This window comes from Barbatula barbatula, assembly GCF_947034865.1.
Source record: "Barbatula barbatula genome assembly, chromosome: 8".
NCBI lineage: Eukaryota > Metazoa > Chordata > Actinopteri > Cypriniformes > Nemacheilidae > Barbatula > Barbatula barbatula.
Genome location: NC_136771.1, coordinates 9000322 through 9018242, shown reverse-complemented (window position 1 = coordinate 9018242; position 17921 = coordinate 9000322). Strand labels below are relative to the sequence as shown.

Below are 17921 nucleotides of genomic sequence, written 5' to 3'. Positions count from 1 at the left end.
TTTATGGGTACGTTGTGATAACAAAAATGTAGTGTATGTTCATGCTAAGAATGCACTGTTAAAATGCCTTTGAAATTAACTGTGAAATTCGGTAGTTTTCACAGAAAAAAACTGTTGTCAGAAAACGTCTGTTAAAAATATATATATAAGTAAAATAAAATGTTTCTATACTTTTACTTTATATATAATTTTATTTACGGAAATACCCTGCCACACATTGTAAAACTGTCAGTTAAATTAACAGTGAAAATAAGCAGTTTTTACGAAAAACCCCGCCTTACATTGTAAAACTATCAGTTAAATGAACAGTGAAATTCCGTCATTTTTACAATAAGTTTTAAGTCCACAAAAACTATTACTATCTTCACTTACAGACACAACTGTCACTTTATTTCTGTAGCACGTCTACAAAAGTTTGTATAGAAAATGAACACAAGTTTACATGTTGATGGTTCGAAGTTTTTTTCGATGAAAAATTAGTCCCTTATTGGACAATTCTCCTGGAAAACTACGCATCATCCATGGAGAGCGGAAGAAGGAGCATGTGTACAAGTCACTTTCACTTGTGTGCAAATAATCGCACAGCTTTATCTGTCTTTTATAAATGTGATCAAACTAAAGACTAATGATATTTGAAGGTTTTTTCTTTTCTGACAGTTAATGTTTTATGGGTCACCACTATGCTGAAGAGTGTTTTAGTCAAGGTCAGGTATTGCGTTACTGATGTTATGCTGCATGTTGCTTTTTTAACAGGGACTTTGATGGTTATTGATGGTGTATTACTATAAATAAAATAAGTAAATGTAATGTTTTCACTTTTAAAATATAAAAGTCTCATATTAAATAGGTTCATACACAGCTTAAAACCCTGAGGTCTAAAACTGCAAAGCTGTTTCCTTGCCTTTCCGGCATTTTTTCGGAATTTAGCTGGCAAGCTGCCGCTATTTGTCCGTAAAAACTACGGAACATTTTTCACAGTGAGCTTCTTGTTATAGTGTGTGGGAGCAGTTCCTGTCCCAACCAAAACATGTTCTTAGAAAACAGCGATTCAATTGTGGAGTGTGAAAAATGGAAAGAGTCATGTTGTTTTGCTTAAGACATTATCTGCAAATAGAGAACCCTTGATTATAACTTAAAATTGTATTAGATAATTAATATTGAAAATTTGCAACCCCCTCAGAGAATATTTGATCTAGAATTTTATGGCTGTTTATCAAAGAAAAACCTTTGGTAATAAAGATAGTGTAAGTGACTCATTTACTTTATTCTGTGATCGAATAAATTCAAGGCCTGAAGAAAAGGTGAGGTCAAGTTTTGGAATGTTTCCTAGGATCATAATTTAGGGTTTGTATGCTCTCCCCAAGAATTTATCGAGGTTTTATGGTGGTTTAGGTCCAATGACACTTATTTGGCTTTCATATCTGGAAAAACACTGTGATTTCTAAATTATCTAATACGTTGTCGTGAAAGTTGACAAGCAGTTTTTAATACTTTTTATTAGTTCGATTTTGCAAAACCGAGTGTATAAAGGGTATAACATTGATTTACTGTATGTCCAAAATTTAAATCACAAAATATGGACACACAAAGTTTTAGAAGGATAGGAGCGATACGCTATTTTGATGCTCAGAGATCAGTTTTAAGGGACAAGAACTGTTAAATACACGATTAAATTTTATTTATTTACTGAAAGCATGTAATACATATGGTGGTAAAACATATCATAACATTTTATTTCTGTATTTGATAATGTAATATAGACCCTTCATGGTTAATTATTTGCTGAGCTTTGACACTGGTTAACTTTTGGACACTGCGGGATGTGACGAGTATATACAGTATGTGTGTGTGTACATCATCAATTTGCAACAACAAGTCATATCGGTGCAACAGGCGGTTTGAAAAAAAGGATACTAGAGAGTAAGGCAATCTTTATTCTTTTTAATAATTCATAAGCAATGAATTGATTTTATATTATTTTCTCTTTGAAGAGTTACATTTAATTGGTTATTTGTTAACATTAGTAACATAAACAATAATCAATACTTCTTAAGCATTTTTTTAAAGTCAAACAGCTAACATTAACAAATATTAACAAGGCTTAACAAATGCTGAAAAGTCTACTGCTATTTGTTAGTTCAGGTTAGCTAATTTACCAATGTTAACAAATACAGCCTTATTGTTAAGTGTTACCCCAGGTTCTCCCAGTTTAATAAAACTGAAAATTTGTCAAAGTAAGACAAAGTAAAATAACACTCATGAAAGAAAATGTTTGTCTGTGTTCTGTTCATTCAGATGATGATGAAGTCGTCAGTGTCTGCTGTGGCCCTGATGGCATTAGTGGTCTCCAGTGCCCAGGCATTCCTGTCTGTTGGGGGTAATGGAAACACACATGTAACCATTACTGGTAACGCCATAATGACAAAGATCTATGAGGTGTGTAAAGTGGTGGCTGAATCTGAGGGAAGAGAATTCAAACCAACAGTGAGTCGTGTTCAGATAGTTTGTACTGTTATTCAGCCTATATTTTCATGTGTGAATATTCAGATTTAAATGTATGCTTTAATTTGTTGTTATGAATGTGTCAGTATCAGAGGTGGACAGTACTTGCGTATCTCAAGTATGTTTTGAAGTATCTAAGTTTTTACGTTAGAACATTTTTCTTTATTAAAATGCATAAAATTGAGTTTTACGCCAACATTTCATAAATACATGTAAAAAGAATTTAATACAAAAAATCTATTACTTTCTTACTAACTTAAGAAAAAAATAGTATTAGTACTAGATTTTGAAGTATCAAAGGTAAGAGCTTATATATATATATATATATATATATATATATATATATATATGTATATGAAAAATGTAGTAGTAGAATTCTCCAAAATAAAAACACAGTTTGAAAAATGCAGAAAAATACTGTAAGAAAGTACTATCCACCTTTGCTCAAAATAAGAAGTTGTTTTATAAAATTATTTTGTTGTTTTATAAAGAAGCTTCAAAAGGTTTTTTGTCTGTAACAGCATTTCATGTGGATTTTTTTGTTCGAGTAAGGTTTCTTATCATTTTAATGTTTTCCTGTTTTCGGGGTCTGAACAGAACTGAATGAGTCAGACAATGGAGTGATTTCATCACTCGGAACCTCTCTTTAGTCAAAATTAAAACAATTTAGACAGAGATTTAAGTTATTATTGAATCTTCAGAAGCCTTTTTCAATGTACAAAATTATGTTTTGGTAAACTATTTGTAATGTTTTGTTTCACCTAAACTAAGGGGTCATCAGTTGAAGAACTCTTACGTGCCTGCATGGGAACGGCCATAGGTGAGGTTTCAGGGGCCAAGCTCCTCACGGTATTGAATCAAATCTACATGCAAAACGGCCTGGTGGATCACGACTTCATGACTATCGCACCACACCATTTCAACAACGAGGCCTTTAGCGAGGGACGTAACCTCATCATCCAAGGAATAGCAGCCATTAAAGCTAACGTCCGCGCAGACAACCTTCAGTCAGCCCGAGAAATACTAGGCAGAGTGTGTCACACACTGCAGGTGCGGAAGAACCGGATGGCAACATGTTCAAATATTTTTAAATATGTTTTATAAATTTTTAATAGTAACCACTGATTAATAGTTCAATCTTTTTTTTCAGGATTTCTACAGCCACAGTAACTGGGTTGAATTGGGTTACAAAAGTCCATATGCCAATCTCATCAGACCGGATCTTACTATTGAGAACACAGCAGGTACAAACAACCAGTGGGTCGATGATGTGCTTTAAGTGTTGACAAGGCCATGTGTAACAGCTCTTAAAATCTATTTTTTAATTATAACTGTAGGTTAAAGGTTAACTTGGAGTGATAAAATAATGTCACACCAATGTGTAAATATGTTGTAAAATAAATCTGTGTTGACTGTTCCTGAATGGTTTTAAAAAGAAGGAAATGTAATCACTTTTACACATCCACAATAGCTCTTATCTGAGTCCATGTCAGGGTTATTAAGACTTATTACCTGGCTCACTCACATAACATTTCCATTTTTTTTTCTCATGTGGCACAAATAAGATCCTTTAGTGTGATACCTGATCACATTGTCGAGGCTTGTTTCTGCTATAACAACCGTATGCCTGTACTTTATCCCTTACTAAAACTATATTAACATTAATTAAATATTGACCTAAATATTATTTAAAAAACTAACTAGACTGAGGAATAAACTGAAGTAATATTAAGTTAAATATAAAAATGATACGAATAAAATAGTAACACTTTACTATAAGGTTGTATTAGTTAATGCATTAGCTAACATGAACTAACAATGAACAATACTTCTACAGCATCTTATTTCATATTAATTTCAGCATTTACTAATACATCAACAAAATGAAACTTTCCAACTGTTAACATTAATGCACCATGAACTAACATGAACAAATGTGTACGGATTAATACAACCTTATTGCAAAGTGTAACTAATAAATTCAACTTAAATAATAACATAAAAAAATAATGACAAACAAAATAGCTAAAGATGAAACAAAAATGTACATACAAACATAAAATATAAAAAAACTTTATTGTTATTAATAAAATGACAATAAAGATAATAAAAATAATTGATGTTTTATTGATGTATGCTGCTGTGGTTGGATCGTATATAAATACATAATTTTTTGACATCCAGATCTTAAGATGCCAACATGCAGTGACTGTGCCAGTGGCCAATGCCCAAACCAGCTACAGCCTGCTATTCTGAATGGAAAGTACCTGACTTCAGGATACATGGGGTTGTTCTCTTCTGTCAAACCTCAAGGTGAGGAGACAGTTCAGGTTTCTACCTTCATAAAGTTAGTCATAGAAGCCTGAGGATGAACTTTCATTTTTGCGTGAACTGTCCCTTTAAGTTGCTTAGCCTAAACATTATCTGTATAGATGAACATGTTACGTACTCATTATATTTTTACATTACAACATTATGTTCTTGATATTACATTTTCATAATGTATTTTTTTCATGTTTCTGTGAAAAGGTAAATGCAGCCATGGTGGGGACGCTGATCTAAGCAGTACCCAAAATCCTCGTGGCGGAATCAGTAAGGACGAGAGCCACTCTTATAATGCAGATCTGCACAATACTGCTGTAAATCTGGCAGCCGACGCCACCCTGGAGCTGTTAGAGGATGTCCGCATTGCTATAGGTGACAAGGAGTACCTTCGGTATGGGGCTAGATTCCCTAGATGCATACACTTAGATAGCCACCTATATATCTAACCATCAAAACACACACTGTAAGGAATTTCTGTAGAAATTACAATATTACTGGCAGCAGATTTCCAGTAATGTAATTTACTGGCAGCTGTCATGATTCTCGTGGTGAGACACGGAGAGAGGACCCAGGTGCAGACAGCGGGTAAGGGGTTAACAAATAATTTAATAAATAAAACAAAGACCCACGAGGGGGTAACAGAACAAAACATGGATACAATAACACGACTAAGACTAACTACACAAAGACTTAAACTCAAAACAAGAACTACAAATACACTGAACTAGACTTGACAAGACACATGGACTCACCACACAACCACAATGAACCAGCACAAGACAGAAGACACAAGGGCATTAAATAAGGGAGCAAATCAAGAGGGAAACAGGTGAAGGGCATTAATCAATAACGAGGTAACAAGAGGATGGGAACAAGGACGAGACAGGAGAGAGAGTATGGAAGGCCATAAGAACAATTGCCTCTCTCCACACAAAACATGAGATTCTGTCATGATCCTGCCACTAAACCAAGAGAAACATGACATGATGCGGCAGAATCATGACAGCAGCAGTTTGTTCAAAGATAAATGATCATTAAACACTAATAAGTCTTTATCCTTACAGAAAAACACTTAAATAACAGCCTCAAAGCATTCTGGGAACCAACATTTGAAAAAAACTGAAAATGGTTTGCAGGTCACGCTTTGCATGAGGCCGTTATTTTGCAACGATAAAGCCTTGTTCATGTTTAATGTTCATTTGTCTTTGAACAAACTGTTAGCAATAAATTTGATAATATAAATCTACAGTAAGTAACTGGCAACTACCTGCATTATAACTATGGCAAAAATGTTTACAGTGCATGAGATATTCTGACAGTATCATGCAAATTATTTACTAACATGGTAGGTATATGATAATATCTAACTCATCCCTCTGTTTCTTCCTGCATCAGACTGATGGGTGTAGCACGTTCTGTAGTGCTGGCTTTTGTTATTGATACTACAGGTAGTATGGTTGATGACATTGTAGAGGCCAAGAGAGTTGCCTACAACATCATTGACAGTAAAAAAGGAACTCAAGATGAACCATCTGAATACATTCTAGTGCCGTTTAATGATCCAGGTGAGTTTAAAACTCTGTCGACAAGGTTAACTCAAAAGAATTGTCTTTTTCCATAATTTGCAGGTCTTTGATCGTATTTCAAAAATCTGTGAAAAATCTGTAAAACATTTTATTTTTGAGCATTCTGAGATAAAATCAGAGCAGCATGGGACCACCATCTCATGCCATAATTGTACAATGGTATTGCTATAGTACATGGCACATTTTTTAATAATATTATAATAGATTCTGTTTAAATTTGTAGAATTCGGACCACTAATGAGGACCAGAGACCCAGATGTGATGAAGTCAGAGATTTCTAATCTCAAAACTAATGATGGTGGAGACCTACCAGAAATGTGCTTTTCAGGTCTTCAGGTATTGCATTTTTTCAGCCAATCAGCTTGAATCATTACACGTGAAGGATATCAAATAAAAACTATAAAACTGTGTTTGTTGTACAGTAAAAAACTTTTTTCTTGTATTATGTATTATATAATATTTTGTATTATGCTTTATTAATTTTTATAAATGTAGACTTTAGATCAATACAAACTACACTCACTATTTACCCAATCTCTCTTTTTTAAACCCCTACAGTTGGCATTGGTAGGGGCACCCTCCTCCTCGCATATATATGTATTTACAGATGCTCCACCTAAAGACGTAGGGCTACAGAAAACCATTATCTCCCTCATCCGTAGCACCAAGTCAACTGTAAAGCAAAACAAAAACATGCACAAAAAAAATTTTAAGCTTTAAATAACTTTCAGCGATTTACAGAATGTTATAACAATGGAAAATGTGCCTCTGTCCAGGTGTCTTTCTTCATGACGTCCACAAGAAGAAGAAAGAGGGGCATGACACCGCGCACAGACTTTCAAGTGTATTATGATGTGGCTTTGGCTTCTGGAGGTCAAGCAATTGAGGTCTCCAAGTCCAGCCTCTCTCAGGCCACTGACATCATTGTTGACACCTCTACTTCATTGCTGGTACATTGGTCTAATACTCATTTTTAAACTAAGAGCAGAACTAGTTTTTTTATTATACAACATTGCCGTTAAGCAGGTGGTACACTCTAAGGTTGTTACTTCAGTACAAACCCACAATGCAAATTTTTAATGAATGAGGTAACCAAGTCAGTCCTTTACATTGTTAAACTATTTTATATTTCGATGTGTTGAAACCTTTTTGAGAAATGCAACTACTGCAATATTGAGTATCACTAAAGCTTTTTCTGTGTCAGGTTACAATTCTGCAGTGTTCCAGGAGTCCAGGACATGTTGAGAGTTTCCACTTCCTGCTGGATGAGTCTGTATCTAAGGCTACAGTCTACGTCACAGGAAATGGTCTTGAGTACACCCTACGCACCCCTTCAGGTAAATACAGACCCAATGTACTCTTAACTACATGCTTCATGCACAGCTTTAAACCATCCAAACATCCATTTTCAAATGAGTCAAATGTAACCTCCTTGCTCCAGGTTCATCTCAATCTAGTACGGTTTTAAACGGAATGCTGGGAACAATTGATAAAGTTGGAAACCTGCAACGAATCCAGTTGAACGGAACTGAGAAGGGCCTGTGGCACATTGACATGATGTCGACTCTGCCCTACACCATAAGAATCACCGGTGAGATAAACAAACCTAAACTAAATGGACATATTGAGATTACATGATCTTTACTTTTTTGTGCTTTCATGGTATACTGTTGTATAACTTTTGTGTTTAATCTTCAACAAGATAATGTTTTTCAGGTCAGAGCACTATTATGTTCATTTATGACTTTGTGGAGGAGTTCAAGGTACCCCATCCTGGTTACGCTGTTATAAATGGACATCCACCAGCAGGTTTGAACTATTTTCGTGTTAAAACTGTTAAAGAATTGTTAACTTAAATGTCCAGTCAGTAATATCTAGCGGCAAGGTTGTGAATTGCAACCAACCGCTCACTCCACACCTCCCTTTCAGGGGACCTGCGGTGTATGTAAATAGAAATAGCTCATTCTAAGGTAATAAAAACATAGTGCTTCATTGTTTAAGCTCTTTGTCCACCTCTTATGACAGTTATGTGTATTATGTTGCATTTATATCAATAGATCATCCCAAATATTACGGACTGGACCTGTGGATCATTTACCATTTGATCATTTTCTTTTATAAAGGCTCTCCAGCTAAGCTGTTGATAACGCTAACTGGAGAGAAAGGTCCGGAACTTTTGGAGGTACAGGAGGTATCTCTCGTGGAGGTTTCTGGGCTTGCGGTGTCTAAAGGAACCATAGAGAAAATGAGTGATGGAAACGTCATGGTAACAGTGACAGGGGTCCCAGAAGAGTTTGTCGTATTGCTAAAAGGGAAAGACATGACTTCCAATAGCCTGTTCCAGCGACAGACCACCACGCAGATGTCTCATTCCAAACTTACCATCAAGGTAGAAACGGCATCCTTTGCTGGAACATAAAACATCTGATTTTTATGATAAAATTGTCTTTGCAGACATAGTAAATTGACATTTATTTACTTTGCGTTTCCTGCTACAGGTAACGGCAGATGGGTCCATGCTACCTGGACAAGAATTTCAGCTCAATTTTACTGTTACAACCAAAGGAACGGGTGGTGTCTACACAATTCGTGCAAACAATGACAAAGACTTCAAAATGAAACACACCTCAAAGTAAATTTATTTGTAAAGGAACAGTGCACTCCAAAAATATAAATGTTGGTAACCAAACAACATAGTCTCCCATTGACTTTCATTGTATGGTCCCAAAACCTACAAGACATTTCTCAAACTATCATCTTTTGTGCTAGACAGAAGAAAGAGATATTTTGAATGACATGTGAATTAATTATGAGAATTTTTATTCTTTGTTGAACTTTCCCATTATAACTCTATTATGACTGAACTCTTACATTAGCTTGAATGAGCTCTTCTGTTTTGTCATTATCACAGACTCACTCTTGAGAGTGGAGGCAGTGCTCAAGGCAAAGTGTCTCTCACTCCTCCTGTTGACACTGTCTCTGGCACAGACGTCACTCTCACCCTTGAAGCAGAGGCTCCCGGAGGAACCGATTCAAATTTTGCAGTGCTTCGTCTTTCTGTAGTCTCAAAGGTAACCTCACACCTAGCATTAAGAGGCATTTCAGGTGATATTTCTCTTACGCCTTTACTTCCCCTTCCATCCAGGCGACCGACTTAACACCTCCAGAATGCAAGATGTTTGACATGCAGGGGAATTGCTCATCCTCCTCGTGCAGCTCATCCATCTGGGAATTGTCCGTCAACATTACGGATGGGCAGGGCAGTGGTATCGAGAGCATCACAGTTCAGCAAGGCAGTGGAAAATTCACCCAGAATCATGTGGAAGATGGTGGTGTAACCATGGTGATGGGACATTTTGAGGCCTCGTGTTGTTCACCTTCAGTGACTTTGACATCAGTCGACAAGGTGGGAAATGTTGGGAGATGCTATTTTAAAATAGACACCAGTGCTGGCTCCGCCCTCGTCAGCATGAGCCTCCCGTTGTGGGCGTGTCTACTTGCATCCACCTTGAGTTTGCTGTGTGACACTTTCTCTTTGTGATAAAATAGGGATCATCTAATTAAATATACAAAATGTCCTTCACTTTATCTAAAAACACAACAAGCTTTGAAATAGTACTATGAAGTAAAACATTTCAACCAAAGGATTAATAGAAATTGCCTTTTCAAACCCTACATAGTCCAAAAATGACTTATGTTGACAGGTGTAATATGTTGAAAAGTATTTTTCATTAACATGGGGTTGTATATGTTTTGTAAGGTGACTTCATGTGCTTCATGTAACAATATCTAAACTTGATGGTTTTATTCAAGTGTAAAATAAGTCATTGGGTTACATAAAAATGAAATTTCAAGTACTTTTTTGGTAAGTGGTGTCTTGTTTTATTGTTGTTTTATCTGAGTTGTCAAAATGCTAAATAATGTTGCAAATATGTTTTCTAATCTGCAGTTTGGCCTATTTGTCCCACTTAGGTAATACCCTACACAGTGTAAACATAATTTATGTAGTCACATAGCCTACAACTAGAACGTATGTGTAATGAGGGGTCGGAAGCATGTGGATCCATTTGCAGATAAACTTTAATAATCAAGATCAGGGTCAAACAGGCAGTGATCAAACAACAGTGGCAGGAATATCAGAGGCTGAGCAGAAACAGAAACGATACCAGGCAAGAGTCAGGGTTGGCAGCAAAGCAGTCGAAGTTCAAGAGAGCAAGGCCACAAGGGCAGGCGGCAGAGAATCAACAGTAGTCAAACAATCCAGGATAATACACAAATGGTCACAGAATGGTCACAGAATGGTCACAGAATGGTCACAGAATGGTCACAGAATGGTCACAGAATGGTCACAGAATGGTCACAGAATGGTCACAGAATGGTCACAGAATGGTCACAGAATATCAAGGTTAACGCTCAGAAATGTTAGCTGGGACAAAACAAGACTTTGCAATGAGTAAGAGTGTAAATGCTGCTTAAGTAGAGCAGATCATGGAGAACACCTGTGCAGGTGATTAGTCTCTATGCGGGGTGCATGAGAAATGTTGTCCGGGAAAGTCAATACTCAGGAGAGGGTGGCCATCGGAGAGAGTCTGATTCATGACAGTGTGTATCATTCATAAATAGGTGCAATTACAGTTTTTATATACAGCATAAAGAGGCTGTATCTGAAAACGACACTCATTCCTGTATAAACCTTAAAACCCGTTTGCATCTTTTTTTTCTAGGCATGGCTGCCTTGTCATTTGCAAAAGGCAACAATATATGCTAAAGAATAAAACCAAATAAAGAGAGATTATTTTGGCCTATTTGGCACTAAAGGCAGTAATAATAATAACAAATTGCGCTATTTATTTAGCCACCTCAAAACCAGCAAGTGCATGCATTTGTGGATCAGTGCACGCATTTGTGGATGGCTCTCTGTGCATTTGTGGATTTTTAAACATTTCTAACCTCAAAGCGTGCACACAATCCACAAATAGGTGGACTCCACCCACTATCTACGCAAGCCAATCGGGTAACTTTCGCTTTCGTTGACCAATAGGGTAACTTCAGCCAATCACGTTTTTGCACTAAGATTCAGGGAGCAAACTTCTGTGTCTTCTGTCCTGTGCTGGTTCATTGTGATTTGTGTGGTGACTTTCTGTGCCCTGGCAAGTCTCAGTCTCAGTCCTGATACATCCCTGTTTTGTTACCCCCTCGTGGGTTTTTGGTTTATTATTTATTATTAAATGTCCTCACCCGCTGTCTGAGTCTGGGTCCTCTGTCATTGTGTCTCACCCTGGGTCGTGACAAATATAAAGAGCACTATACATTACAGCCAGTGTTGGGTAAGTTACCCTGAAAAAGTTATGAATTACTAGTAACTAATTACATATTAGATTACTGTACATATTACTCCCTCTAAAAAGTATTTAATTATTTCTTAGTAATTACTTTCTATACTCTACATTAACCTTGATTTGAATTGATTCAAGGGCATGAAAAGGCTTTTTTAATTCATTCAAATAAATAACTACATAGATTATTAACTGACCAAATTATACAAATGTTAAAAGGATACATTATACATTTTAAAGTTAAACTTAAAAATGTTGTTTTCATTCAAGTATTTAGTTCAATTACATAACTGTAATTAAATAACAGAAAAAGAGTAATCCTAACTTGACCTTTTCAAGGGAAAAGCAATTAAATTACAGTAGCTAGTTACTTTGTAACTTACTCCCAACACTGATTACAACACATTTATAAATGCAGCAGAAATAAAATACAATCTGTATTCATGCTTTATTATGTATTTTCTGCTTAATCAACATGGATGTATTTACAAAATCAGAATGACTTTCATGAATATCAAACAGAAGATATTTGACTAAGCTATCTGGTGTAGGACCTACATCCCTGCTGTTTTTAATGTCTATGCAAAGATTTGCAGTTACAGGCTTTTTTTTAATTTAGGAACTATATAAGCAAATCATTGCAAAATATTTTTGACAGGTTCCTGAATGAAAAAAGCTTAACAGAGAATCTACTTTGCAGCTGTTACAGGCCTTTCTCAATCAGGAACCTGTCAAATAATATTTTTCAATGAATATAAAAGCTGTAACCAGGAAGGTCCATTTGAGCCTGTTGTAAAGCCTCTGTCTGTTTACATTGTGATAGTAGATAATGCAGCTGTGTGTAGAGCTATGAAGTCATTAAACTGAGCACATCTAATTTTTGATGAAAAAATACTAATACTCTATTTATGAATGTCAGTTCTTTAGTATAATAGTTTATCAGAATTCTACCGTGCCAGACTAAACTAATTGAATGCAACTTTTTTTTAATTCGTTTTTTTTTATAAATGCTCTGATTATGACATTGCATCTTTTTTTACATAAACATTCTAAACTTTATTTTTCTAAGTAAAGGAAACAATGGTGTACAGTACATACAGTGTACCTCACCAGTTTGGGAAACCCCAAGTACCCCAGAGTGCGGTTTGGTGTCGCCCTGCCAACTTTAACTTGCATTGGATCAGCTTATTGATTTAGACAAGTGTGACGCTTTAGACAAGTTGAATGAGGATGTAGACAACAGTGACAATAAACAACCGAATAACAATCATAGAACGAACGTTAGTATGTTAAGTTTCATTTAGTAAAAATGTCAACAATAGTGCAAAGTTGGGGTTCCTAGCAAACATTAAAGAAATTCATATGCACGAACACAAACAGTGGTCTGGTTACATCAAGTGCAGAACATCTTTGTGTGTCAAAAACGTATAGCTTGGATGCTATGGATTCTGCTAAAGGCATAAATGTATAAAATGTACATGTTTACAGTTTTATAACAATAAATATTAGCACAGCGTATGGTCACAATGTTGTCAATAAATGTAATGTCTTAAATAGGAGTACTGTGAAACAAATACGGGTGTGAAATGTTAAAGAATGTGATGTTTTCTATGAGACACTGCATTTGTAAAATTACAAAACGGGCAGTTTAATATATATAAAAAAAACATATTCTTCTCTGGTTTAAATTTTGTGGTGCTTTTTCGTGTTTGCTGGAGATATGGTTAGTCCATGACATTTTCTAAAGTGTAAAAAACAACGAACATTTTAATTGTAGAAGTTAAGACACCGTGGTACGAGCTGCTTCCGAAAGCTTACTTGTTGCCTTGCTGCCCTAGCTGTCTATCAATGACTTCGGAGGCAGCGTGTTACGAAACTTCGCCACGTTAAATTCTCAAACATCATGCTAAACATTTAAATATGAAGATAAATAAACTTTTTGACTATCCTTATGCTGTCCTTATAATCCAAAAAGCTGTAAAGGCATCACACTTTTCTTCACCAATAAGCTCCTTCTGATCATGAACCAATCAAAGGTGAAGTGGGCGGGGCGACACGTGTCGCTCCTTCCAAATGTGTTGCCCCGTCCCCATCATCCAGACTGCACTCTGGGGCTACTTGGAAACCCTGCTGCTGTAGAAAGCTTAATTTAACACTGTCATTAATTGCCACAAACCTTGAGTAGCAGCTTGTAAATTACTTTAGAAACAGCACTGTCTCTGAAAAATATTTGTCTTTTACAGTTGACCGTCTGTATTTTGAATTGCCTCATGTAACACATGCTGTGTGTTAACATGTTTCTTGAGATGGGCTGACTGTGTAAACCGTTTCCCGCATTCCTTGCACTCAAACGGTCTCTCCCCTGTGTGGATAAGCTTGTGTCTTTTAAAATTACCAAGATCCACAAATCCTTTCTCGCAGATGGGGCAAACGTAGCGTTTCTCTCCTCTGTGCCCCTGCATATGCATATTCAGAGCAACTCTGTGTTTAAACTTCTTCCCGCATTGAGTGCAAGAGAATGGCTTCTCGCCAGTGTGCATACGCATATGTGTAGAACGGTCTGCTTTAGCCAAAAACCTCTTCCCACAAACCTTACACGGAAACGGTCTTTCTCCGGAGTGGATGAGCTGGTGTTTGGTAAGCGTAAAGTGGTAAACAAAACTCTTTCCACACTGCTCACACTGATACCGCTTCTCTTCGGCATGTACCTTTACATGCCGGTTAAGGCCTCGAACACTAGGGAAAGCTTTTCCACACTGGGAGCAGGTATATGGCCTCTCACCTGTATGAAGTCTCATGTGGTTCTCCAGGGCGGAGGCGTTGCTAAGGACCCTTCCACATTCAGAGCATTCTGTACTCCTATACAATGTTTTCCCAGACGTTTCTGGTAATGTTTGAGGAATATTTGAGGGAACAGTTGAGATGGCAAGTGTTGGTTCACTTACAGATTCATTCTGAATCTTGTCCAACCGCGTATCCTTGACTGGAAATGTGTTGTCGTCATTTATTGGTGTGGATGTGGAAAAAGTTTGTGTCTTTAGTCTAGACTTAAGTATGGATTTATTGTTTACGTCATCCTCTGAGGGGTCACTTTTTTCTGTACCCCCTGATACACTACAGCAAGTGGAAAACAGTACGTCTGCTGTTTCCAAAGGCCTCTCTAAATGTGAAATGGGTTCTCTCCCTATAACAACATTAGAACTGGCGGAAACTGCAGCTTGTTGCTCTTGCGGTGTCAGCAGAGGTGCAAGTTTCCCAAATGGATACAAATGATGCATAGAGGTATGATCTGGAGCATCTTGTGCCGTTATAACAATGGGTGAGTGCAAATGCAGAGTATCCAGAGATTCAAGCAAACCTGATGTATTATCAGGTGGAGAATAAAAATGGTCAGAAGAGGAGGAGAACTGATCCGGTTGTGTTGAATATTGAGATTGCATAAGTGTAGGATGATGGGGTGGGTTTAGAGTATCTGTCGAAGGACCTGAAAGTGTGGGGATGGATCCCTGAATTGGTGTTACTGGATGGTGAGGAGCTGTAAATGGATTATGCGTCAAAAAATAAGGTTGAGTTGCCTGAGACGGATTGTGTTGTGGTACCAATGGAAACTGAAATGATGGACTCATCTGTGGAGATGGAGCATAAACCTGGGCTTGTGGTGGAATAAGATTGGAAGATGGAATCTGACTCTGGACTGGTGATGACATAATGGTCTGTGGTGAAAAGATGGGCTGTTGAGTGAGTTGTGAACAACAGGTTAACAACTCTGTAGACTGACTTGTTGAAAGAGTTTTCTCTGTATGTGTAACATGTGACTGAACAGGATGTTTGGAGAAATTAGTCTCCTGTAGAGGAATGGTGGGTTGTGCTAACTGGGTGGAATGGAAGGTGTTTGGATAACAGACATTTGAGGCAAGACCTTTCTGATAGAATAGCGTTACGTTTGATCTTTTAGAATGTTGGTTTGATTGATGATGTACTGCTGTTTGCTTGGTTTGAGGTATTGATGTGCACTCTGGAGCACCAGATAGTTCAATCATTGGCACAGATAAGTTAACCATAGAAACAGGAGTTTGGGTTGAATTGGCATGATGTTTTGAAAAGGTTGGTGCAATGTCGCCTGCTCTTTCTGTCTGCTTTTGGGAATATGAGTCTTCAGTTATTTCTAAAGATCTTTTAGTTGTATCTCTGGCTGACTGTAGATGCTGGTGGGATTTGTTAGCAAATAAATTCACTCTGTGACTACAGGAGGAGGTCATGGATTGAGGTGATTTCTCCATAGAGATATCATGGTGGCTGGTCATTGGTTGTAAAGCTGGTGGGATCACAACTGTGGATAAAGAATTGATTAAATTTGTATTATTATTTTATTATGTCAACTGGCACTTCAACCGATCATAGGATCATTTAAGAAAAACTAATGATGAGATTATGCTTAGATGATGAATGTCTCTTATACCCCTTTCCATGGTTTCCTTATTTGGGTCTTTGCGCACCAGTATTGGTTCAGCACCCTCTTGCTTCAGTAGAAAGTATCCTGGTTCATAGTTATTACATTTAGTCTCCTGGGGCTGCAGACACAGGGCATAAAATCAGACAAGATTCAGCGATTAAACATTATTTACCCTATAATCAAATATTAAAGTGATAGTTCACCCAAACACCCCCGCTTGTGATTTCAAGCCTCTTAGACTTTTTTTCTGCAGAGCACAAAAGAAGATATTTTGAAGGATGTTGGTAGTCTAACCGAACAATGGTGGTACCCATTCACTTTTATTGAACAGGCACAAAACCAATGTAAGTCAATGGGTTCGGCTGTTGTTTGGTTACCAACATTTTTCAAATCTTCTTATGTGTTCTGCAGAAGTAAGTCATACAGGTTTGAAATGGCAACAGGTTGAGTAGGCTAAATGATGACAGAATTTACCATCTACCAGCCGAGATTAAAACGATTAAAAATGTTCACATTAAGATCTCTGTTCAAGTTCTTGGGTATATGACGTGTTATTTTATACCTCTTGTTTGATGAGAAGCAAAGCAAGCTGTCTCCTGCCATCCTCACTGGCACATAGATCGGCGAGATTTTCACTCGTGAAGTCTCCCATGCGAAGACGCTGTCCACAAGGATGAGTATTGCAGCCCTGGTCAACCAAAATTGGCTTTTCTGTAAAAAATTGAAAATGAAAACTTTTATTACAAAACTAGCAGAAATCTATTTCAAATATTTTGTGATTGATGGTAAGGCTACTCCAGTCACCTTTTTTCCCAACATATAAAAATGACAGGTGTGCACAATAAATAATAAATATTCAAAAGCAACTTATAACTTGGGTACAGTAAAAAATGCATTGTTGCAAAGCAGCTTTATAGAAAACACATTTAAGCACAAACAGTAGAACGGCATAGAGACAAAGAACAAACAAATACATGAAAATGACGCAAAAGCAGAAGTCTTAAAATACATTACAAAATGCATGATAATACAGCAAATCTCAAAACTACGTTAGTTTGACTAAATGTAAAAAACGAATTGTCTAAAGGATAATAATCGTAACAAGACGTTATCCTTTTCCAGGAAGTGTTTCATGCACGCCATAACTCAGAAACATGTAACGCTAAAACGTGCAAACACATACCACATTGCACGCCAACATCTCGATAAATAGAGACAACACTCCGATTTCCCTCTGTCGTGTTTCTCTTTTTTTCTGGAATGGATGAATCACCTGTCGATAGGTTGGCATTCTCCTGTCTCAACTGCACCAACTCCGCTTTCAAGTGCTGTAAAGAGACCTCAAAAAGCTTCGTTGCTTCCCTCACAGCAGCCTGTAATATTGTTTCCATTACAGCCCTGAATTGGGTTTGAAACCCGTCATAATGTACAGTCACAGTCCCATTTGGATTCATTTTCAATATATTAGCAGACGTAGAAGAAGTTTGTTTCTTTGACAGCCGAGACGATAACATGAGGCATCCAGGGGAGGGCGGTGTTTTAAACTTCCGCACTGAATTTGAAAATACATTTATTCAGGGTATAGTGCGTTGACGTAGGAGTGAACTGTGTGTCATCTTTTTACTGACATTCAAGTGTCATATGAATGGTTTAAGTGTTGTAAAGAAAAAAATCTAAAATTTAGATGAATGCTTTTAAAAGGTGTTTTCAGTTATGCTG

The 17921-nt window shown here is 37.0% G+C and overlaps 2 protein-coding genes across 2 annotated transcripts; one reads left to right on the top strand and one right to left on the bottom strand.

The window, feature by feature from the left end:
- Positions 1-1828: 1828 nt before the first annotated feature.
- Positions 1829-11655, top strand: vwa11 (von Willebrand factor A domain containing 11). The gene is made up of 17 exons (XM_079462129.1): positions 1829-1920; positions 2296-2484; positions 3274-3552; positions 3653-3746; positions 4687-4815; positions 5032-5218; positions 6223-6392; positions 6637-6749; positions 6972-7088; positions 7190-7363; positions 7618-7750; positions 7855-8004; positions 8130-8222; positions 8537-8802; positions 8912-9045; positions 9325-9484; positions 9559-11655. Exons 2-17 carry the CDS (start codon positions 2296-2298, stop codon positions 9952-9954), a joined length of 2784 nt encoding a protein of 927 aa, XP_079318255.1. The 5' UTR covers positions 1829-1920; the 3' UTR covers positions 9955-11655.
- A 519-nt stretch (positions 11656-12174) lies between these two features.
- LOC306897008 (uncharacterized protein) lies at positions 12175-17729 on the bottom strand. The gene is made up of 4 exons (XM_079461449.1): positions 17386-17729; positions 16765-16913; positions 16209-16320; positions 12175-16079 (listed from the first exon to the last, which is right to left on the bottom strand). The coding sequence occupies exons 1-4, from the start codon at positions 17714-17716 to the stop codon at positions 13987-13989; spliced, it is 2685 nt and encodes an 894-aa protein (XP_079317575.1). The 5' UTR covers positions 17717-17729; the 3' UTR covers positions 12175-13986.
- Between the last annotated feature and the right edge of the window lie 192 nt (positions 17730-17921).

Excerpts from the sequence above, each read along its gene's own strand:
- vwa11 (XM_079462129.1), top strand. The coding sequence starts at position 2,296 with ATGATGATGAAGTCGTCAGTGTCTGCTGTGGCCCTGATGGCATTAGTG. Across the intron at positions 4,816-5,031 it reads CTCTTCTGTCAAACCTCAAG|GTAAATGCAGCCATGGTGGG; the intron begins GTGAGGAGACAG and ends TTCTGTGAAAAG. Across the intron at positions 6,393-6,636 it reads AGTGCCGTTTAATGATCCAG|AATTCGGACCACTAATGAGG; the intron begins GTGAGTTTAAAA and ends TTAAATTTGTAG.
- LOC306897008 (XM_079461449.1), bottom strand. The coding sequence starts at position 17,716 with ATGTTATCGTCTCGGCTGTCAAAGAAACAAACTTCTTCTACGTCTGCT. Across the intron at positions 16,914-17,385 it reads AGATGTTGGCGTGCAATGTG|AAAAGCCAATTTTGGTTGAC; the intron begins GTATGTGTTTGC and ends AATTTTTTACAG. Across the intron at positions 16,080-16,208 it reads TAAGGAAACCATGGAAAGGG|TTGTGATCCCACCAGCTTTA; the intron begins GTATAAGAGACA and ends CTTTATCCACAG.